The sequence below is a fragment of the Callionymus lyra genome, chromosome 2 (genome assembly GCF_982586985.1).
Source record: "Callionymus lyra chromosome 2, fCalLyr1.hap1.1, whole genome shotgun sequence".
NCBI lineage: Eukaryota > Metazoa > Chordata > Actinopteri > Syngnathiformes > Callionymidae > Callionymus > Callionymus lyra.
Window position 1 is genome coordinate 29,776,841 of NC_141819.1, and position 24,055 is coordinate 29,800,895.

The window sequence follows — 24,055 nt, forward strand, 5'->3', positions numbered from 1 at the left end:
CAGCTATAAACAAGCAGCAGCACTTTTGCTACTTACCACACACAACGGCTGCCATTTGGACCGGCGTCTCCGCTGACGCCGGCCAATGAGGCTTCCCCGCGTGTGTCGCCGCCATGTTAACCGTTTCCCTATTTTAATGTAATCGCTTGTTCTCTTTGATGCGTTCTCAGGATTTGCATACATTTCTTCCGAGGATAAATCTCACTCAAAGTCGGGAGTCGGAGGCATAACATTTAAATGAGGCATGTGCCGGCGCACAAAGCCGCCTATCTATTCTCCTGCAAATGATGGTGGCGGCGCGGCGAGGGGAAGGAGGAAAGCTTTTACTGGTCGGGAGGCGCTGCCACGCTCGGCTCTGATTAATCTACTGGCTGCCTGAGCTCACGCTGAGCACATCTACATATTCTCCGGCAGCCGCCCGTGGAATGCGAGCGGTAGATACATGCAAAGCCTTTTCTTGAAAGTGAGAAGCAGAGGGCAGAGTCTGTGCACCTCGGTGTCAAAAGCCGGTGACTGCAAGATTCCTTCTATTGCACCGCAGCAAACTTTACTTTGGGGAAAAATAACTTCCTTGGGCCTGACTTGGATCAAGTCCATTCAAGGGCTCATCACAGCATTGTAAAAAACACTATTTATTGCAATTAAACTACAAATACTGTCAAATGGCATCCACGCAGCAAGATTGAAACATTTTGTTAGTGGCTCCCTCTACTGTTAGATCAGTGTAATTGCAATGTCTTTAAAACCTAAGCCACATTCATATCTATATTGATATATGTATGATTTCACATCTTTTCTTTACAAAATAAGAGATAGTATCTTTTTGTGTTGACTTTTTGCTCAGTACTTTCATCTCGCTACTTCAGCTAAGATGGAAAATGAATGCAACAGCCATCACTGATGCACTGTTGTAAAGTTTTGTGACCAAGGCGAGTTGCCCAGGCAAATATACGTAGTTACTAGTTAGAGTTTTAATCTGTGAGTCAAAATAAATAAAACCAATCATCAAACAAAATTGTAAAAAGGGAATAAAACATGGCTGCCCTGCCATTTTTGCCATCAGCTTATGTCTACACTTTTTTCAGAGAATAGCCTTCAGATTAAAACAGCAAATATGAAACCGCATAATCGGCAAAAAAGGAAATGATTTTAGCAAACTTGACACAAGAGTCTTGACTTGTCAAGAGTCTCAAGCTATTGATACTTAAAACTAAAACACATCTTAGGCTGTAATAACCAATAGTGGAAATGCAATAAAAAATTAATGACAATTTCAGTGTGGGCCAATTTATATCAATGTGTAACTGAAATTCTTTAAAAGTTATTGAGCATTTAACCTCATAACCTTCTCACTTTTCATTTTTGGAGGTTAATTTGTGGCAGACAGTATTAAATGTGAAAATAATCTTTATTTGCTACAGCCTGTTTATGGCCAAAGTATTTCGGAAGCCATCAAGTTTTTCGTGTGCTTCGAGTTAGTATTGAATTCAGTTGTACGTGTGTTTAATTTACGCTGTTATTGACAGGATACAAATGTATCCGTCAAGTCATTTATTTGGCCTGTCGGATGATTTTCTCAAAATAAAATAATTTTGACACCTGAGAACGACATTGAAAATGAACAACCGAACGATCCACCTCTGTTTGTTTTCATCTGCTCGTGTGAGTCATGGGAGGATCATCTACAACTCACTCTCCAACCATTCAAATCCAACTGTTTGTTTTATTCTTACCTTAGTTTTAATCTACTACTGCTAAACTCTTTCCCCAAAACAGCAACAAAGCAGTAGATATTGCCTGCTTGTGCTATTGTTTACTGCTAATGTGTTTGTTTGCCAGTCTCACCGGAGACTCCATCAGAGTCAGAACACATTTGTTGTCAAACCACATGTTTTTTTTGTTATCAATAATATCCCAATAGGTCAAAACCAAACATGCTTCATTTTCGTCTCCGTCACACTTAACTCAGACTCTGACGTCGACGTACATTCACACAATCTTGTTACCTTTTCATTTCGCAGACGAAAAAGGCGAAACTTCAACAAACAAGCGACAGAGATACTGAACGAGTACTTCTACTCGCACCTCAGTAACCCGTACCCCAGCGAGGAGGCCAAAGAGGAGCTGGCGAAGAAGTGTGCCATCACAGTGGCCCAGGTACACCACGCTACTGTACACACCCGCTGAGCAGATAGTGAATGTGAACATGTGAAGCAGCTGCTGCCAACGTCACCGGCAAGTAACCCAAAAATACACAATCCCGACTGTCAGGACTGCAGACGGCTCTTCTGATCTCAGAGCAGTTTCCCGTCACCGCGACTGTAAACCACTCTCACATAAATAAGTGGTGTCGGCGGTTTGTCGTCCTTCAGAACTCCGTGTTGTCTTGATGACAAAGCTATTTTGGACGCATCTGTCAGAGCTCTTGTGACAGAATTACTTCAATGGAAACAAATCTGTGTTTAACAGCTGATTGATCCTAATCAAGATTTGAATCCGTCTTTACTGTTCCAGACTAAATTGTGCATCAGAGTCTCTGTCGTCGTTCATGAACACAGATGTTTAGAAGTGACTGCACATTTCTAGTGGCTTTTTTTTTAAAGATAAATGACAGATTGTAGATTTATTAGCCGATTATAACTGCAAGTGGACATCCTGGCCAATGAGTTACAGTGAATTCTCAAAAACATTTCAAGAAATTTTAAGAAGTTTCTTAAAATGACGACAAAGAAGAACGTATTTTGGTCATTTGTAAAACTCAAGCGTAAGCATGTGTTACTTTGAGTTTTATTTCTTCAGGTATTTCAGATAAAAAGTACATATAAATGATAATAACTGTATAGCTAACGTATTTTTTCTAAAAGTCAAATATGAAATGTTCCCCTGTGAGGTGAAGTAATACAGTGTCAGATTATCCTAGATTGTCAAGTTATCGGTCAGAAAAACTTGTATCAGTTTGTCTGTGGAAGTCGCCACTAGCTCTTGAGCAAGACAGTTTAAGTGAAGGTTAATGGCAACAGTGGCAAAAACCCAAATTTCTGAGTAATTGTTAGCAGTTTCTGTCTGTTATTTATTTCCCAATGTTTACTTTACAAATATAAACATCGAATTTATTGCGGTTTTATGATCATTTAACAGCTAAATTAATTCCTGGATGTACTATTTTTAAAGCATTTCCAAGTGCGGACATTGTAGGACACCGAGGTGTCATTCTCGATGGCCGTGGTCATGAAGACACAAAAGTAATTTTACCACTTCATGACGTATTGAAGGTGTTAACACCAAGAGTGCGGTGTGTTTCCATCTCAGCATTCTCTGGCCGCTCCCTCCTGTTAGCAACCGTAATAGGTTTGCAGTGACAACAGCGAGTAAACATCCCCGTGTGTTTTGAATTCATCATCTGGGAACGGATTGTTTTCTCAACTGGTTTCATTAGTTGATACCAAATGATTTGAGGATGCATCTGTGGCTGATGCTGGAAGCCGCTCCGCCGCCCAATGATTTGTGGAGCAGCCGCTTCTCGGACATAATAAAGGGGAATGTTTACCTACCGCGTGTATGGGAAACTTTGCGAGATTGATTTGGTTTTCATTTTAATGTTGTTTATCATTAGCGCTGGGATTACCCCCTTGGCTTCATCTGGGAGTCCATTAGCTGTAATGGGTGTTAGAGAATGTTGACTGATCGGTGCATGCGTGAGTTCTGATGATAGCTGCAGCCACGGTGACATAATGAGACTGTTATTGGCAATCATTCCATTCTGGCACTAATGCAGATTCACAGCACCCGTCTGTGTAGCTCCAACCACTCACGCCGGCGCTCCGCAGTCGTACACATGCCATTAAAGCCAAGCAGGCTGATCATTACCCTGCTATTTCTGAGCGATTCCACGAGCACTAAACTACTTTCTCTTGTTTGTCTGCTCAGGTTTCCAACTGGTTTGGGAATAAAAGAATCAGATACAAGAAAAACATTGGTAAGTTCCAAGAAGAAGCCAACATGTACGCTGCGAGAACTGCCGTGAATGCGGCTAATGCATCCTCACATGGGAGCCAAGCAAATTCACCCTCAACTCCAAACTCTGCAGGTGAGACAGGAAGTCCCTGGCTCTGCTTCCCCCCCGCTATTAGACACTCCTCTCTGTGCATTACTGCGATCCAACACCCACTTCCGCGTAGTCAGTTCTGTGAATTGTCAGGAGAGAAAAAGGGCTTAGAAACGGCCAGGTAGCCGGTCCACTAGTACGACACGGAGGACGGGCCGCTGTAGCAAAGCTGTGTCAGACATGAGTCAACCTGAGCCCCATGCCAAGTCTCCATATTGCTTACTGTCCTTCTGCCTCCATCTCATGTTTCTTCATTTGTTCTCTACCTCTTCTGCACTGATATGGCCGAGATGAGTCCGATAATGTGGTCGTTCATTCTCGAAGTCAACGCCCCCCCCGATGATCTCACGTTGACTTCAAGAATGTCGTCACATCATCGAGCTTATCTTTTAACGCAGTCCTTACATTTTTGGGTGAATGTTTAAGTCTGTATTTATGAGTAAGGAATAACAACCCTTATATTAATACATGTCTCTCACTCCCCAATGTCAGTCAACCATGGTGTTACTATAAATATAACAATATTAAAATGTTCTTTAATATGTACATCTAAATGTTATGATACATATAAACAAAATAATTAAACTATCTAGAACTTTCCAGTATCATCCACCATTTTAGCCACATTTTAAATAGATACCATGCATTTTCACAAACTGCTACAGAGCCTTGAAGAAGAGTTGATTTGTAAACAGACACAATTTGCCTGTAAAGGTATTATTTGAACTCATTTGATGACATATTTCCTCAAAAAACAGCTAAAAAAAAAGTGCTGTTGGTCAGACATTCATGATTTTTGAAAGAGCTAATCCTTTTAGCACCAAAATGCTAACTGGATACTTTTCTGTCAAATTTGATCAGTTGATCTAAATGGTTGACTTGGATTGGGAAGTTATAGACATACAAGACTCAGGGTGTCTGTAGATCAGGATTTTTTTCACTTATTAACCCCATATTTAAAAACATTAAGCGTAAAGTTTTCAGTGCACTATTGAAACATGTATTATAAACATTACATTTCTATCTAATACAAACTTATTTAAACTTTATTTCAATGTAATAAGTCTTGGCCTCATGAGCTGGGAACTAACATTTTTTTTACCAGGCTTTAAAAAGTCATGCTATTGTTATTTCTTTTATCCTGTCGACCATCCGTCAAAAAGTTAACAGGAGGATGATAATGTCAAAAAATCTGACCCGCAGACACCCTTCAATCCTAACAAAAGTATGTTTAAGATAGAAGTCCTTTTCTAAGCTGACAAGGCTAACATACGTCTGCTAAGCTAGCAACTGTGTTGTCTATGAAGTTGGGCTACTCTTAAAAATAACATATTTTAAACTAACCTTTCCTGTTCTTCTAACTGTATGTTGCTGATAACACAATAATGATATGAATCCCCGGGCGTTCCTGGCTAAGCTAAGCTAGCCCGCTACGCTGCCGCTAACTGTGCATGGCGTACCAGAACCATCTTTCTTGACCTCCTAGCTTGCTCTCTGTGATGCCACTGCTCCCTCTCTTCTTCCAGGTTCTGCCGGCTCTTTTAGCATGTCAAACTCCGGCGACTTGTTCATGAGCGTGCAGTCTCTCAATGGAGACTCGTACCAGGGGGCTCAGGTGGGAGCCAACGTGCAGTCACAGGTGAGGCGAGCAGACGGGACGGCAGCAGAGATTCTGACATGTTGACAGTCCAGACTAAAGAAAAACACAGGTGTGAAGTCCTGGCCCACTTCCTGCCGTTTGTGTTGGCCGCGTCTCCGCTCTGTCCTGAGGCCACGTTTGAAACAGAAAAAGAGCTTTTGCTGAAGCCATTAGTTAAAGCTCGGCTGCTCCTCTCAAGATAAAACCTGCAGCTGCAAAAACACCTTCACACTTTTTCTTTTTTTTACTTTCTCTAAATCCAGACTCTTCCTCGAATCTGAAACTTTTTCCTCACTCAACACCTCATCATTCTCCGCTTCTACGTCCCTGCAACTAACACAAACACAGATATTGAATCCCCTGACGCTGCCTCATTGATCACCCTCATGGTCCAACTGTCTTCTCTCCAATACTTACATTTAAGTTTGGATGCAGAATCCTTTTCTGGGCTGATATGAGTGTTTCAAAATAAGAGCTGTACCGAGGATGCTGCAGTGAAGTGTGGAAGTCAAGCTGTCCATTGTTCTTTTATCATCAAAGATCCATCAGATCAAAAATCGTGTTAAGATAAGACAAGATAAGATATCCCTTTGACAACAATTTAAAACTTGCTCAACATCATGAATTATTTGAAACAGACTTTGGTCCAAAACTTGACCTGCCATCTACAGCATCCTCGTTTCTTTCTCACGCTCTTATTTTGAAAATCCTTCAACAATTCTGCAAACACAAGGAAATCCTTTTTCCCCAAAATAATTAGTGTATTTTAAAATTAGAGTTACAGTGACTGCTTTTTTGTTGTTGACCTTTTACTACTGAAAATGTAATAGTCAACAGCTACTTGAGAACAGTCATATATTAAATATAATATATAAACTCAAATAAAGAATATATATATGTATATCAATTGACCACATGTTTTAAAATTATATTTAATTCTATGCATAATTTCATCAGGAAAGATAACTACCAAAAAAACATTGCACCTATTACTTTTTTTGCGATAAAGTTAACATCAAATTGAAGTCAGTCAAAACAGGAAGACAAAAGGTAGTAACCAGTGTAAGTGGCCAGTAGGGGGCGATGATGCATGAAATCTCTTTATTTTAATTATTGCTAGTGTTGAGTGTAAAAAGGGGAAAATCATACATTAAATATATCTAATAAACAACATACAATGGAGCTGCATGAAATAAGGTTGTAAGTTTGAATCCTGCATAAGGCGACATAATATTTTAATATAATTATCATCATATTTTTTTATTTTCAGACACTCTAGTTCGACTGTCATACAAGATTTTTTTGTATTCATTTTAGATTTTTCTGTACATGTTAGTGTAGGTTTGAGTGGTGGTCTGTGATGCCCTGTGATGGACTGGTGACCTGTCCAGGGTGTCCCTCGCATTTCAACCCAAGTAGTAATTGTAATAAATGAGGCATCGAAACATAATAATAATAATAAAATACAGATTTACTATAATATATTTTAATATTTAGTGCATCAATCCAGACTCATTCAGGTGACAGGGATCAGCACCTTATGATACCAAAGCTTAAAAATCAACTATTAAAACCATCAATAAATATGATTTTTCTCCTTCCTCTCAAACCCTCCTGTGCTGCATCACTGCTGTCTTCCGGCTCTCTGGTGTCCACTCTGACCTCTCTTTGTTTGCGGCTGTTTCAGGTGGATACCCTTCGCCATGTTATCAGTCAGACAGGCGGATACAGTGAAGCTCTCACAGCCAACCAGATGTACAGTCCGCAGGGCATCAACGTAAGGATTCCTCTGCTTCCTCTTCCTGCCAATTATTTCAAAGCCACGGGGCTCACAAATGCCACTTAGTGGGACTTGTCTGCTCTCTGTGGTCACCTCCTTGATTGCTTGTGTATCGCTCGCGCCACGGGCGGCGCTCTGTCCGGCGTGTCCAGGCTGGGGCCTGACCACACACACACACACACACACGCACATGCTCACACACACATGCGGCGTGACGGTCTGAGCCTGTCATTATCTATCAGGTCTGGAGTTACACCTGCAGCCACACACAAGACTTAGCCGCACAAACAGGTGACGCCCCCTGCGGTGGGCTGTAAATCCGCCTGACCATCTGACCTGGGATGAGGCTCCCGAGGGCCCGTCTCACCCCAAAAAAACAGAGAGGGGGTGATGAAGTGCATTCAGCTGTAGAATCTGCCTCAATGTTGATACTAAATAGATATAATTCAATGTACTTTTCAACCCTCATATTATCAAATCCATCAGCTTTTATGAATAAATTAGGATCCACACAATAAACCTCACCGACCGACAACTCAGGTTAACATCAAGTGATTAATAAAAAAACAAAAAAACAAAAAGAAGGTTGTAGGTCATCAGAATTTGGTAATGACTTCATTATTAGTAAAAAAAAAAAAAAAACAACGGAGAAATATTATAGATAATTAAGTTAAAACAAATAATTATGATAATAATTATATAATAAACTGTCTAGTTTATCCCAGCTACCAAGGGTCAGAGGCAAGGGGACACTGTAAACAGGTGGCCAGTCTGTCGCAGGGCACACAGGGACACCTAAAGATCATTTTGAGTCATCTTTAAACCTCTGTTTGTTATGAATGTTTGAGGAAATACAAATAATGAAAAAACTGTTATCATAAAATAGAAATTAACGTCAAACAAACAAGCCTCAAATATGAAAGATGAGTGATAAGTGAAATAAAATACAATAAATAAACCGCGACAGTAAAATCAAATTGAACTCAAAATAAACACCAAAAATAATAATGAAAAATCGGTTTACGTAAACATGAGTGGTTGAGGTTTTAATCACATGAATAATAATCATATCAATTCAACTATTTTAATGATCATTTTATTTTGACATTTTCTTGTCATTCCTTTATATTAATTTACCTGACTTGGCGAAGGTGTGCAAACACAATAATATTATATCAAATTATATTATAAATAAATGTATTTATATAGCCTCTTTCAGAGGATTCATTTAAAAATGTAAGTTAGTAGTAAATTAAAAACAGCAGAAACAAAAACATGACGGAAAAAGATCAAATCTGTTTTATTAATTACGGAATATTAGAGTAAAATGATTAAAGACAATAAAAACACATTATTGAATCCACTTAAGAGTTAAAAGGTAACAGCATAAAAGCCAGTCTGTAAAAATGTGTTTTTGAAAGAGATTTACTCAAACATCATGGACTAAACTAACTCTATGTTTTATTTAGAATATAATTTTTCAACAAAAGTGCTTATTATTCTGAATGAATCATTTGTAGCAACACCAGCTGTGTTTGTCTGCAGGTCGGACTGAATATAGATGAGAGTAAATGAAAGAAGCAGCAAAATAAATATCTCCCTAAATACGGCGTTCAAATTAATCTCTGCAACAGAACGCGCCCGAGGAGAGCTCGGCTTACGCGCCGCACTTGGGGAATGCGGAGGGTCTTCGGAGAGAGGAGGGGGGCCGGTGGGTTTAGTAGCTGGCGGCGGCGAACATTGGGGAAATCTGCAGCGACAAGCCGTGTCGTAGAGGGGAAAATCGATACGACAGACACAAGGAGAGCAGAGTGTGGACTTGGGACAGCAATCCAAGCGCATTGCTCAGATCACGTTCCCTCCATGCTAATGGCCCTGACAGCGAGGAGGGTCGCCGGCGCCGCGCCTGCCTTCCCTGCGCTGTCGTGCCTCAGCGGCCATATGATAATCAGATGAAGTTAAAAAAAAAAAACAACACGGTGTATTCAAATCTCCTCTCTGGCTGCTGAGATCTCAGCCCCGAGCCAGCAGCTCTAACGTATGCAGACCCCCCTCTCTCTCTCTCTCTCTCGCTCGCCCCCCCCTTGCTCCTCTGACCTCGCAGAGATGGTTCTCCTTGGACGCCTGCTTGCTCGTCCACGTCTTACAATGCCAAAATATGCTGTTATTCACGTTTAGAGCCTGTAAAGAAGCTCCACGCTGCATAATGTAGGGGTTTCTGTCTGCCGGGCTCTGATTTATGGAGGCCAGACACGAGAACCAGGCATCCGGGCGCTTCCGAGTGTGTTCTGGCCAAGTGCTCCAGAAGCCTTCGCACCGTGTGACAGTTCAAGCCAGGCCTGCGTTGATGTTCCTCCGGTCACATGTTTTGCACTTCATGAGCAGATACTTTTGGCGAGAACTTCACACTGTTCAGCAGTAACATGGTGTACTTTCACTTGAGGGCTGAGTCGGCAAAATTAGCTTTTTACTTTTTTGATTTTGGTGATAGGAACGGTTCCCAAATTCCTGTACAATTTTGTGTTGATCCTCTCATTGTGTATTATCATTAATCAGAAGTCATAAAACACTGGATATAAGTAGCTCAACCAGAACATGTCATTTTCAATACTATTCAATTCAATTTTATTTAAAGTGTCTTATCATAACAAAGTTATCTCAAGACCCTATACAGTTGAAGTAAGACTATAGTTGATTAAGGAAAAACAGATCCCAGCAATTCAACAATGATTTTGAATTTTGAAAAGAGAAAGAATTGATCTTATAAAATATGTGTCGAAAAAAGTATTGTTCAGGTATCAGAGCGAGTATTTTCCATCAATACTTAACACTAAGGCTACACTGAACTCTTTACCTCTACTGGTTACGTTTTGTAAATAATAAATAAAAAAATAAGTTACTGTGTTTTTAGGTATACGTGTGTCTTTTGAAGGTCTCATGCTTTTGTATAATGTTTTATTTATTAGGTGTACTTTAAGGGTTCGTACTGTTTTTCGTTGTACTGGTGAATCACAATGAATACCATTCTATTTACAACTACAATACTATTTCCCACAAAAAACACAAATAATTAGTGACTTTAAATAGTTGTAAAACTTGGATCATTATATTTATTTCAACATTATATCTTATGCGTTTACATTTACAGTTTTCACCATTTACGTTTATTAAGTAGATTTTTGTCCAACAATAATAAACAGCATGGTGTCTGGATCTGAGGCTGAAGTTAATACTGTATGAAGTGTTTCTAAAATACATTCTCTCAAGTGATGTAAAAATATATTTATGAAACCTGGAGGTAAACAACACATCGTCCTTTTTTCCTTTGCAGGCGAACGGCGGCTGGCAGGACGCCCCCACCCCCTCCTCAGTGACTTCACCCACAGAAGGACCCGGGAGCGTTCACTCCGACACTTCCAACTGATCCCCCGCCGCTCATCCTCCCCCCCCTCTCTCTCCAATGAACTCCACTGGGACTAATTCTGACGAACTGTACAGTTACGGAGTCACAGCCCAACATTGCGGGCCGGGGAGGACGTCATCACCACGGACTACGAGTCACCCCTCGAAAGAAAAAACAAAAAACACCGCGCAGGGAGATCAGAACCACCTTTGTACAGTTTCATGTCCATGTTGCCTCTTTGTATTTTGGTTTTCCATCATAGTGTCCAGTCAGTGTCACACACTACCTCGATTTGAGACGACAACGGATCAGTCTGTGTATCATTTGTTCATTCTTATATTGGCCAACAAAGACACAAGCTTCTTCTTCGCTTCTTTATTCTGGTACCACTTGAGAAACAACTAGCTGCCATCACGTCCCATAATGCACTGCAACAGTACTGGCATCAGAGCCAAGGTTTTTTAATAGGGTTGTCATGATACTAATATTTTTAACTCAATACCGATACTCAGGAAAATATTCTTTACCATTTTCAATACCATAATAATAAAAAATTAACTAGAAAAATGCAAAAATAACCTCTTGCGAAATATAACAATGAAAATAACGGCACGTTAAATATTTATAAAAACACAAACTATCTACTAAAACTATCATAACAGTTTGACATCCTTGGTAGTGAAAAATAATAAATAATCAATACTAAATGAGTATCATATCTGGGTACCTCATTTTACTATCAATACTTTTTTGGTCATCGATACTTTTGACAACCCTAGCTTTGGATCAGGACATCATGAAGCTCCCGGAGGAGACACCAGAGAGTGCGTGTCTACTGGTTGACCCTGGAAAGCCACAGAGTTTTCCTCCAGAAGAGCTGGAGGAGGTTTTCCCTGGATGAGGGACGTCTGGGCGTCTCTCCTCGAGGAGTAACACACATGAATGTTAGAGCTTTGGCCTCCTCTATGAAAGACTCCTCTCTGCTTGTCAAGGTCCAAATTCCACATGTTTTTTTTTAGCAGAAAATGATCCTCAATTTGGGATCTGCGAGAACATTTGTCAATTGGAGGTTAAGAGTTTTGTTTTCAGTTAAAGTAAAGATTTAAATTTCCTCTGACACCTTCGATGACTTGTCTCTCCAGCTACCATGAATTTATTCTACTGTTCTAATGCTTTTAGTCATTTGATTAAAATATAATATACTTTTTTTTTTCATTTATCTTTGGTACCAGATTCAGCTCATGTCATCCATGACTAAATAAATGCTACACAGACTCCTCAACATTTCAAAATTATACAACTTTTTTTTTTTTGGTTGTTACCAGAATCCAAACGCTCCCCTCCCCCACCTCTATAGTGTAAAAACTTGTTTATGTTACTGTGCTCTCTTTTTTTTCAGTTGTCTGTTGACCTCTAGTGCCAAAGTTCAACCCCAGAGGTGAATTTTGATCATCCATTTTTTTTTATTTACACGCCGTGTTATCATGTTAGTCTAGTCTCGTTGGTTATAACCAAAAAAAAACAACATTTATATAGTTTGTAATATGCGACATATCAGGTGTTTTATACTTCATTTACAGAGCGTTCAGTCCAGAGATGAGGTGATGAATTTCCACTCCATGTCTTAATTCCAAAAGTCCAAATTTTAACAGCCGCTGTTATCGTGACACGAATTAAAGCACAATTATGAAAGGAAATATTTGCTTCACAGATGTCTAAAATGAGGATAAAAAAGTTAGCCGTTTCAAAAGTCGTTGCTCGCACGCCGACGCATGCACCCCGAGCACAGATGTCCGCCTCACTTCCTGTCATCCTTATCTGGGTTTTAGCACAACTAGTCCGGTAGTGAGATTATTTTCTCAGCTTACATCCTTATGGTTTGGGAGTCATTCGTCACAGAATCCAAAATGTGAACTCGAAACCGTGACTTTTCTTGTGTGTACAGTGTGGTCTGTGGTTTGAAGCCCTCATGAGATATTTACACACTTTGATGCCAAATATGGAAGAGTTTCTATCCTCCACGTTGGGATCAGCTTTATCTCCTTCCTGTAGTTTATCTTGGGCGCTCAAGCTCCGAAAAACTCAAAACCAAAAAAACATTCAGAAACAGTCTATACAGAGTCAAACGATTCAACCCTGGCGACACACAGATGATGTTCGGATATATTTTTGCATCCTTCTTTTTAATTTCCTATGATTTCGCTTCGGTACTTTTCAGTATATGTGAACTAGAATGCTCTATATACCGTATGTAGATACACTCTTCTTTTGTCTCCTTCCACTCGGCTCTGGGCCATCAGATCTTTTTTTTTTTTTGTACGCTCATCTCAAATGTTGACAGGTGATGAGTCTGCCCAAATAAAGAAGGGGTGTTTCTAGGAAACAGCGCCACCATCTGGAGTGTGGGAAGCTTCATCCACTGGAGTGAACAACAGCAAACACAGACTTTACTTTTCACTTCCAAATATTCCAGGAGCTTCATGTGATGATGCTTTTAGAAAAATGAAGTAAAACATGAGATGTTTTCTTTGTTGCATGTCTTTTATGTTCTTCAATAAAATGATGTACTGCAGTGTTTTGAATGTTTTTTAATAAGATTTCAGAGTAAAACACTTTTTCTTTTCTCGGCAGGTTTTAACTGTTTGAAGTTTAAAAAAAAAAAAGACGAAGACATTGATGTCTTTTAAATTCCAAACCTGTTTTCTATGGTGACGGATCACGATGAGGTGCAGATTCATGGTCTTCATTTATACTGGCAATGGTGTCCCAAATAAATCCTCCTTTTGTTGCATACAGAGGCTTGTTTGTCTTTTTTTGTCTTCGCGTATGAAAGCTGATGAAGGTCTTATGAGACTTGAACCAAAGTGGAAAAGGAAGTTAATGAGTCAAGACCAATTTAACATTTTGGGGTTTGTAAATACAATTTCTACATCAACAACACAATTCAACAGAAAACATTTTGTGTAATTTCGATACAGACTGAGACATTTATAACCACATGGCCAAGACCAAATAAAGAGGTTTAGGAATAAACAAAACAGGCTCAGAGCAAGACTTTTTCTACCTAGAAACTGATGCTTGAGTTCATAGACAGACCTTTAGATGTCCAGAACAAACATAAGAAAGCCAGGTAACTTGAAGGTTCAGAGCAGAACATGGAAGTCTTGAGAAGATGAGACCCAGATGAAGAAGTGTTGAGAAGAAGTGGAAGAACTTGAAGAATGAAACCTCTTGGTTTGGTCCAAGTGTTGTTCAAGAAGTTGGATGTTTTACTTCTGGGATTCACGCTTTCTATGTCTATGACTTTAAGAAGTTGAGTAAACACACAACATCACAACAATTAAACATAATATCCACTGTAATATCCAGGGCTCTGACGGTAACATGGTTTGCTTGTGGCCTGAGAAGTTGAGGGTTCAATCCCAGCTCCAGATGAGATTGTGGCATTGTGTCCCTGAGCTGCGTCACAGCCTACTCCCATCAGTATGTGTGTGTGTAAAGGTGTGAATGTGTAAGTTAGTGTAAAGCACTTTGGCTGCTAAATAAGCATAGAGAAGCATTATATAAGTAAGAGCCTTTTACCATTTTTACCATTTATTAGTTGCACCCAAGATCAAAAACTGGGGTTTTTGGGTGCAGATACTTTCAAGAAACCTTCAAATTTTTTGATGATGACTTTGATTCTCCAGAATGGAACTAAAACAAGACTTAAAGTATACATTTTATTGGGTTTTGTTTTGATTGTTTAAGCACTTTGTGACCCTGGTCTACAAAAGGGCTCTATAAATATTACTTACTTACTTAAAGAAGAACAAGCAAGAGTAGAACAGGACGCCGTCCTCCTTAACAAAGTAGACTAAAGACAAAGTGGGTCGATGTTAAAAGAAAATGTTTTCTTGAGCCAAGATGAGAAAAAGGGTTTAATACACAAGTTCTAGAGAGCCCTGCTATCATTTCATGTTGACCCAGTGAGGCTTCAAATCAAGTTCTAACTACGATAAAGAGAACCACATCCATGAGAAAGAAAATGACTTCAAGGACAAACTGAGCATAAATATCAGTAGACAAACACATGGACGTTGGAAAATGAAGATAAGAACATGACATTTAGAATTAAAAAAAGAAATCGTTGAAGACTTAAGAGGCAGATTGATGTTAACTCTGATGTTTTTTGCTTAAACGTTGCCAGTTCTAGTCATAAATATTTGATCCGTTTGCAACTGAGGCAAGTTTGGCCTCGTCCATGATGGAGTTCGACAACACCGGACGATTAGAAAGTCCATCTCTGTGATACAATCGTGTGTCTGCAGATGTTAAGCTCAGGCCCAGACCGTCGCACGTTCACCCCCGAAATCCTCCGACCTTGAGAGCATCAAAACAAGTGGTGGTCCAGACTTTGGTAACAGGGTCAGGAGTCACTGTAGGACACGAGTTTACACCTTGTCAGGCGGACACCTCTGGATGACCTGAGTCGGTGTGCAGGCGTGTCGTCACCACAAACACAGCTCCCAGTGTGAAGGGAACATTTTCACAGTTCTCAGAGTGAGTGAAAGCTGCGAGCTCCGGGCAGACGCACCCCCCCCCAACACCCCCCCCAACACCCCACCTCCACCACCACCACCTTCCTCACACCCAGCTCCCCCTCCCAGCCATGGCTAATGTGCGTTCCCTGGAAGAGGTGGATCCACACTTATCTCTCTCCTCCAGATAACCCAGGCAGGATGTTCTGATTTCTCTGCCGCGATTCAAACCATTTCGGGGACAAAAGAGGCAAAACATGAAGACGGTCCCGGCAGCGTCCTCAATGTGTGACAGTGGGAGTGACAAACGCGAACCCCATCAAGTGTAATTACATGGAGGGCGCTCTTGTTTCAATCAAAGGATCCAGACAATGTCGGAGGAATGAAAGGCAGAACGTGCCGGACGAGTGTAATGTATTCTTGTGTTCTCGACACGATTCACTCACAACAAGGTTGTTTTTAAAAAAACCTGAAAATCCCTTTTCTGAGAGAATGTGAACGTGTGGCGGCGTCATGTTAAATTCACTGTAAGACTCATGAGCAACAAAGAGCCAACAGAGTGACGCTCCTACAGTGATCTACACAACACCATCAGCACTCAGCCGTACCAGAGATGTCAACACAGCCAGCAGGAGGTTCTTCTCTACACAGCTATAAGTGTGTTCTTCGATGGTAGAAGCTAATTCAGATTTAACATTTGTGTGTTTTTCTTATTCAAAGAATACATTTTAGTTATGATTTTAGGTCACAACCGCGAAATTAACTACCCACAACTTTTAGAGTCATATTCTTAGCAACAAACCAACAAAGACAAAAGCATTATCGTTCCTTCTTTACAGACCACATGACTCTTGGCGAAGTCGTAACTGATTTCATTTGTTTTGAAACCAAAGTATGTCCAAACATCTCATCTGGAGCCGACTGTATCCTCTTGTCCTTAGTCATCACTGGAATTTAGCAAAATCTAATTCTTAGGCTCCGCACAGTAGCTGCATTTATGCTTAGTTCTGTTATTTCATTGCTTATTTTTTGAGCTACGGTATATTATTTCAGTCTTTTATTCTGAACTGACACCACAGACAAATGTTTATGTTGTGATTCTGATAGCGGTGGACAACATAATGAATGCTGACATCTAGTGGCATGAGGTTTAATTGCAACATAAAAATGAGCAAAACACCGTAAATATTTGCATGTTAATTACAAATAAAATAAATAAATAATACAGTGCTATTGAATATTGATATGGTATTGTGAAAAGAAACTATAGCAATATTTAGGTATATTTTTTAACTACCCTTATGAACACCATTGGAAATATGAATAACACACAACATCATACAACTATATATGTTAATAACAATAGGATTATTTGACTTCTTATACAAGGGTCTCAAACTCTACCAGCTGGGGGGCGGGGAGAAGTTAAACCCTTGTTGAGACTGGGCTGCAGGCAGGTATTTCCTGCACATCTTTGATCCACTCCTTTGATCTTTGTGGGGTTTTGTGTGGATTCACTGTGAATTTTTTGTATCGGTATCGGTTTTTATTACATCTTGTCCTTTTTGTGGCCATATTTCTTGCTGTGCAAATTAAAAGTAAAAATTGTGATAGTATTTAAGTATAACAGTTATTTTGTTATTTATGTTTATTTCTCGAAAGGTTGATAACATTTTATTGGAATATTTAGTTGTTTTTTTTCTCCAGGAGTGAGAGGAATTCAAGAAGGGAATGTGAATATTTCTACAAAATATTTACCAATTAAAACCAATTCCAATTCTCAAAGTTTGTTTTTTCTCACCGTCTCTTTACACACGACACCACTAAAGCACAATATCGCACACACATCTTAACAAGCACACAATTTAATCCATGAACCCTAATCTGAAAATCCTCATCTAGAAGGCTCCTGTCACCGGATGTTTCTGGAGGGTTAATCGAGGACTTCCTTCGCCCTCTTCTGCAGGCGCTTCTCTCACGGAGCGCCGAGGCTACATTAGATCGATGACAGTAACAAGACTCAGATTATGCTCATAACGTGTTCCAGTAATGCCTGGCGGTGTCACACACACTCCAAAGTGCCAGGGGGGGGGGAGGGAAGACCCACGTAGGCCAGGTCTGGAGACCGAGGGCAGGATTTAGTGGCTTTGTCTCGGCGTAACCTCGTGCACTGATGTGACAGAGCAAGTCTTCTTCAGACGTACACTTCTTAGAAAACATGCACAGGAATAACGGGGTCAGATTTTCTCCATCTGTGTTGGAGACAAACAGTCACCGTGTGACGCCTCAGACGAGCTGACTGTCATGGTGACACCTGACAAACAGCTTATAGAACATCTAGACTCTTTACAACGTGGGAGTTCAAACTTAAAAAACTGTTATTTTGCCGAAAGCTTCATTACAAAAGAGGTTGTTTTTTTTTGTTTTCATTTCCTAAAAGTGCCTGGAGATGTTTTGATTGAAACACAAAGTTATCGCTTCAAAACAGCGCCGCAAAGTGGAAGCCATGTTTTTTTGATTCTATCGCTTCAACGACTGATCAGTCGTCGTGTGAACCAGATTGTTTGGAGCTTTTTTACCATTTATGTTGAATTTTCAGACCCCAAGTCAATTTGACATATTTTGTCAGAGCGCCGTGTCGCTGCGGAAGCAAATCCTGTCTTTTCAAAAGATAGCAGTCCTGATTATGTTGTCATGATGGATTTGGATCCAGTCACATGTGGCCCCTGCTACATTCTGGATCATGTAATTTAGGAGGCAGCTGTCATCTTGAGTTTTCCTATCATTCACCACGTGGGCCGCAGATCCACATCTGTGTGAACACACGGGATGATCAAACCGTTTCTGCCTCACACGAACCGAGGTTTGGTTATGAAAATCTTTTTGGGAATTAAATAAAAACGAGTGAGGAGGAACTGCCTTTTGGGTCATTTACGCGACGCAATACTGCCCCCATATGGCGGCTCTGTGTCCTTATCGTCACCGGGTGAAAACAGACTTAAAATTGCTTTTTTAAATATTGATTTATCACTGAAATAAAGCAAAGTTGTTTTTTTTGTTGAGACACAATTGCTGTGATTGAAAACTATTCAAGAGACGTGAGTGGCCCTTGGACTGTATTTATGTGGCCCTCATTGTCTTGACTAGTCTCAAAATATGACTTAAAGCCTTTTGTTTTTTAAGTGAAAATAAATAATGTGTGGAAAGAAGTGATTGTATACAAGATTTTAAAAATAAATACTAGTTACATTAAATAATAATTAACTTGATGTTATACTTTTTTTCCCTTTTTTATCTTTGCCCCTCACAACAGCTACAAAATTAAATGTGACCCCTGAGGACACTGACTTGAAAAACCATGGAATAGGTAAATGATAAAACGTCCATGCTAACCAATGCTTAACAATTTTCTTTATAATAATAACAATAATTCACTTTATTTGATGGCGCCTTTCAAGATAATAATAATAATTATAATATAAACATTTAAAATACACAGTAAAACAATATTTATACATTTTCTTTAACAATATTTATAATGGTTGATATTGTTTTAGGGTGCTGAAGACGAATGTATTTATAGTTTCACAAATAAAAATAAGGATCCTAAAATGTAACTGTATAGTAAAAGGCACTGTACAATTAAAACCTACTTGATTTTTGTTTAAACGCTTTAACTAATATATTTATATTTATATAGACAATCTTTAATATACAATTAAACGTTATTTTTCAAGGTAATCTCTAAAGTTATTGCACGATGTTTTAATATATATTTGTTTAAAAAAAACATTCATTTGTCATTTATTTTTGGGTTAAATCAACTATACTGTATAGTCCTCAGCAACTAAACAAGTGAAAATGAAAAAAAAAACTTTTAAGTAGTGGACCTTTGAAGTAGCAGCGATGTGCGAGGAGAGAGGTTAGTGTTTGTCATCTTTCTTTGGTAATTTCCAGCTCATCATCCAGGTCCATGTTGACCTCGTGCAGCTTTGAGCTGTCTCAGCACAGCCATGGAGCGGCGGCTGACGCAGCGCGACGTCTGCCTGTTTGGGGACAGAGGGTGCATGTAGGTCAGCCACAGGCCGGCGCTGTGACAGTGGAGCGGTCACTTGGATTGGAGTGGACAGAGGGCCGGCATGGTGCGAGCGCGAGGGGGGCCCCCCTCACACGTCAGCACTCATACCTCCTTATCTCCCCGCTTAAACACTGTGACATTATCAGGCCACACAGAGCTGTGTCCACCCTCATTACTCTCACCTCTGCTGCTGCAGCCAAATGTGCACAAGAGGAACCAGGGCCACAGAAATGTAGACGTCTCCACATGTCAGGGTGGTCTTTTGACTGCCTCGTGACAAGATGTTCATCATGACAGATGTGACGGAGCAAGAGGGATGCAAGATGTGGAGGAACCATTCAAACTGATTTTTTTTTTTTAAACGATAAACTTTATTCGTCCTGTAACTGTTTTCTTGGTGGTATAAATATCCTCATACTGGCCTCTAGTGGTTCGCCAGTGATATAAAACGAGTCATTTTAAGAGCGACAGTGGGGGGCGCTGTGGCTCATCTGTGTGTAGAGAGGGACATCATCTGTTGTAGGGGTGCATGGACCCGGACGCAGACTTGATGTTGGTCTTGATGCTGCTGGGCATTTTTCCTAGAGAGAAAAATCACAAGATCATCCAGTAAATCATTAAATATTTAAGTGTAAAAATAAGACCTGAAATAACATCCCTGACTACAAATAGTCCCAGATACAACACAAATAGAAATACTAATTTATAATTATTATTCAGCAAGAAATTTCATCAGACAGGCATAAAATTACATAAGCACTCAAAGCAATACATAACATATATCTAGTCTAGTTTATCTATAATATAACATTATTGTTTTTATTTTGTTTATTTTGTGTCTTGACCTTTTTCATTCTTTTATTCTGAACTGACAACACAAATCCTATGTTGTGTTTACAACACTGACAACAAATGTTTCCGATTCTGGTATAATAAATATGCATGTACTAAGCAGATATAATGCATATAAATAAATCATATAAACACATACAATATATACATGTACCATGATTATTATCCCTGTAAATATTTACCTTATACTCATTTTATGGAATTATGACCATATACATACAGTGTATATCTTCTTTTTCTAGATTTATTCCTTTGTCTTTCTAGTTATCGCACATCCTCTTCCATATACGCGTTTAGAAAAAAAATATATATACACATTTTGTACCTTTACAAAACACATTTGTGTTTTTACTTTGTTTTATTGCTGTCTCCAGACTGTTCCAAAAAGTAACTCCACAGCAGAAACTAACATGAATATTTCTTTTTTTTGTACATTTTCTGCACCATTTTAAAAGTCACCAGATCCAAACATTTCAACATGTGGGATTTTATTAATAATCATTAATAAACTAAAACAATATTTAAAGTCATATATTCAACAGCAACTATCATCTCCTGCTAAAACTTAAATTACCTGGTTGTCCTTGCGGGGGCACCTGCCCCCCAATTCCTTGTTGGCTTGAACCCCCACCGGTGGTGACCTGCTGTAATGTTGGACCTCCATTGATCATGGACCCTTGACCCGGATGTCCCGGGGCGACCGGACCAGGGGGTCTACATTTAGAGAGGCCCTTCCCAAAAGCTACAGCCCCGACTAGTGCGATGGTGTCCGCGGGGTTGAAAGAGGGTTTGTTCTGTCGCAACGCTGAAGAAACAAAATAATAAAAAATAAATGTGAACTTGAGTTTTTGCCGATGATACTGTGCTGTCCAGCGTAGGTGGATAACATCTGTTGTCACCAGTTGAATGGAAAGTCTTATCTGCCTTTAACCCTCGTATTATGTCTGGGTCGAGGTGACCTAGTGGTCCGAAAACAAATGTGTCACCTTGACCCAGACAGAAAAGAAGAATTAAATGTGCTACTAAGCTTTTTGAGAATTTATTCATTTATTTTGTATCAAATTTATTAGTTTATAAACATTTCTCAAAAAGATTTTGGTCATATCTATATGCTGATCTCAAAACCTGTTATATAGCCGTCTCATTGTATTGGTTTTGTTTAATCGCAGGCTTTTTGCCTTTGTAAAACACACTTTTTAAATTAATATTTTAGTTTAGCACAATGCTCATTTCCATCTGTTGTCCTCTGTAGTTTTAAGAGATAAAATTTAATAATAAAACATGTGATAATAATGAATATTTAAAAGCCGTTTTTCCATTCAGCAAAAAAAACAGTATTTAAAAATGTTTATTTATACAATTAGACATAGGAAAATGGCTCTTAGAAATGGCTCATTATCAGTAAAGATGGAAGTTTGTATCCACTAGATTATTTTGGGGTTTTAATATTGTTCAGTTATGAATCTTAAAAGTACTTTTTGTGCAAGCATTAGTTTTCTATGGTCCAATTCAGGAAGCTTGTCATCATAAGAGTTTAACATAATGCCTAAATAAACGTATCATACTAAAACGATACATTCTTAATTTCATATCAATAATGCGATGCACAACATCAAGGTCAACCTAACCGTGGTAGAAAAAAAAGAATATATTTTTTTTCTAGAACAGCAACCAAATTAATAGAAAATGTCCATTTATTCACATGATTATTAACAGCCTTCAAATCTTAAGGGAAAGAAAATTGTACCTGCACTTTCCGCATCTCTGTCGTCACGAGGATTGTTCAGCTTTTCCAGCAGATTTGAGCATAATTTATTCAACGTCTGGATCTGTTTCTGTTGGAAACGTACATTCAAATATTAGGTTGTATTGGTGGTACATTAGCCAAATCTATTGAACAAAGAAGGTGAATGAAAGTCAGTAAGAAAACAATGGTTTGTGCTTCAATTCAAGGAGGCTAAAAGTGTTATATATTTACCAGTTAACCAACTTTTCCTACAAAGATCTATGATATTTCCCAATAAAATAAAATAAGATATATTATAAGCATATTAAAACTGCATGGGCAAAGTCACAATATATTGCATCATTTATTAATGAAACCCGAGTGTGAAGAGACAGGTCCCCTTAGTAAACAAATATAACACACAGAATAAATTATTTAAATACTGATATTTGATAATACATCAAATGAACGTGTGCATTTCTTTAATATGTGGTTTTATATTAAAAAATATAAATAAAGGAATTCTTAGAATAGGCCAACATGTCAAGTGAACTTAATACACACTTTTTTGTTTGATTTTTTTTGAATGGAGACTCACTTGTGCGACATCAGGACCAATCCGTACTGCTTCTGCACTCAGCTGTTTCTCCTGCTCCTCCACCTCTGGATCAGGTTTGGTCCGCAAGTAGTCCGGAACGATCTCATGACTGAAAACAGGGACTCGCTGCTCAGTGAGTTTCTACAGGAGAAATAGCAACGATCAGTGACCATTCAGAGTTGCAGAAATTTCAGGTGCGAACAATACCAACCGCTAAATCTTCGTCTCGATCTTGGAACAGGAGTAAAGGAATGATGACTTGGTTACGAAAGGACGGGGTCTTCTCGTTCTTTAGAAGCTTATTTATTGTATTAAGCTGACCAGAGAGAAGTGCAAAGCTGTCCAAAACAGATGGCCTGAAAAAAAAGAAATAACATCTAATACTAAATTACATTCAGTGTAGTGTAAGCAGGTGTTTTATTCAGTACAAGTTTCATTCGTGTTTTCTGCCTACATCAGCTATTCAAGAACTCGAAATTGAGGTCAATGTTTGGTTAACAAAAGGTAATCTTTTGTCAGGTACATGCAGTAAATGCACTTATAAACAATAAGAGACAAGTGATGTGAACCCACCAGGTCAGCCTCTCATATTCATTCTCGAGCTTGAAAATGAAACTCAGAAGAGCGTTTTTGACGTGAGCCACTCGAGAGATGAGAGATTCCACCGAAGCCTCCAGCTGTTTTTCCTCCCTTTGCTGAGAGAAATTAAAATAAAATCCATAAAGAGTGTAAAAACACTTGCGACAAAGTCACAAATCCTGCCTTAGTCATCAAAGCTTTGTTGATAAAAGTCGCTGTTGTTGTTAGCTTAGCCTAGCAGCATGAAAGACGGTTTACCTTACATAAACCTCAGTACTGCATCACAATACCTTAATATAAACGTGTTTACACAGACACACAAACAATACTCGAGATTAAATCATGAATAACTTGAGAAACAATGCATTTATGATAGAGTACCTGCATTTTCACAACGGGCTAACGAAGCGAGGCTAGCTGTTGACGGAAATGCGTCAGAAATAGTTTCGAATTAAAAGCACATTATTTTCTATTATTTAAATTGTAAATTAAAGAAAAAAGTAATTATTTAAGTGACGATATACACTTAAAAGTATACATTTAATTGTATAATACACTTGAGCCTATTTATTGTATTTAAAAAAAAAAACAAATAAACCCACTTCCTGTCTGTCCTCGAAATAATCCTCAATCACAATATTCAAGACTTGATTGACATTCATTTTGAACAAATCCACTTTTATATTAATACTGCCCGACAAACCGTTCATTTCAGAAAGATGGTTGAATTATGAGAGATCCGAGACAGAAAACCCCTGAAATAATGTTACACCCA

General features: G+C 39.0%; 2 protein-coding genes across 5 annotated transcripts in view; one reads left to right on the top strand and one right to left on the bottom strand.

The window, feature by feature from the left end:
• Positions 1–13,499, top strand: part of LOC148086421 (pre-B-cell leukemia transcription factor 1) — a 62,768-nt gene extending 49,269 nt beyond the window's left edge. The window contains exons 5-9 of one of the 3 annotated variants that reach the window (XM_087784532.1): positions 2,022–2,157; positions 3,928–4,087; positions 5,632–5,744; positions 7,432–7,521; positions 10,856–13,499. In XM_087784532.1, coding sequence (XP_087640658.1) covers positions 2,022–2,157; positions 3,928–4,087; positions 5,632–5,744; positions 7,432–7,521; positions 10,856–10,948 — 592 coding nt within the window. In that variant the 3' untranslated portion in view covers positions 10,949–13,499. The remainder of the gene's footprint in view (positions 1–2,021; positions 2,158–3,927; positions 4,088–5,631; positions 5,745–7,431; positions 7,522–10,855) is intronic. The other 2 variants (XM_087784534.1, XM_087784535.1) reach the window with 2 other exon arrangements.
• Positions 13,500–19,901: 6,402 nt separating this feature from the next.
• Positions 19,902–23,957, bottom strand: med8 (mediator complex subunit 8). 2 transcript variants are annotated; one of them, XM_087784537.1, is made up of 7 exons: positions 23,883–23,957; positions 23,275–23,396; positions 22,913–23,057; positions 22,702–22,842; positions 22,125–22,212; positions 20,952–21,182; positions 19,902–20,106 (listed from the first exon to the last, which is right to left on the bottom strand). In XM_087784537.1, exons 1-7 carry the CDS (start codon positions 23,940–23,942, stop codon positions 20,036–20,038), a joined length of 858 nt encoding a protein of 285 aa, XP_087640663.1. In that variant the 5' UTR covers positions 23,943–23,957; the 3' UTR covers positions 19,902–20,035. The 2 variants fall into 2 exon arrangements, with proteins under 2 accessions (XP_087640663.1, XP_087640664.1); XM_087784538.1 differs by lacking the exon at positions 23,883–23,957 and adding an exon at positions 23,662–23,737.
• Between the last annotated feature and the right edge of the window lie 98 nt (positions 23,958–24,055).

Bases quoted from the DNA above. Each gene is read 5' to 3' on its own strand.
- med8 (XM_087784537.1), bottom strand. From the start codon at position 23,942: ATGAATGTCAATCAAGTCTTGAATATTGTGATTGAGGATTATTTCGAG. The intron at 23,058-23,274 runs GTGGGTTCACAT...CTTTTTTTTCAG, and splicing joins GAATATGAGAGGCTGACCTG to GCCATCTGTTTTGGACAGCT. The intron at 22,843-22,912 runs GTTGGTATTGTT...TTTCTCCTGTAG, and splicing joins ATCGAGACGAAGATTTAGCG to AAACTCACTGAGCAGCGAGT.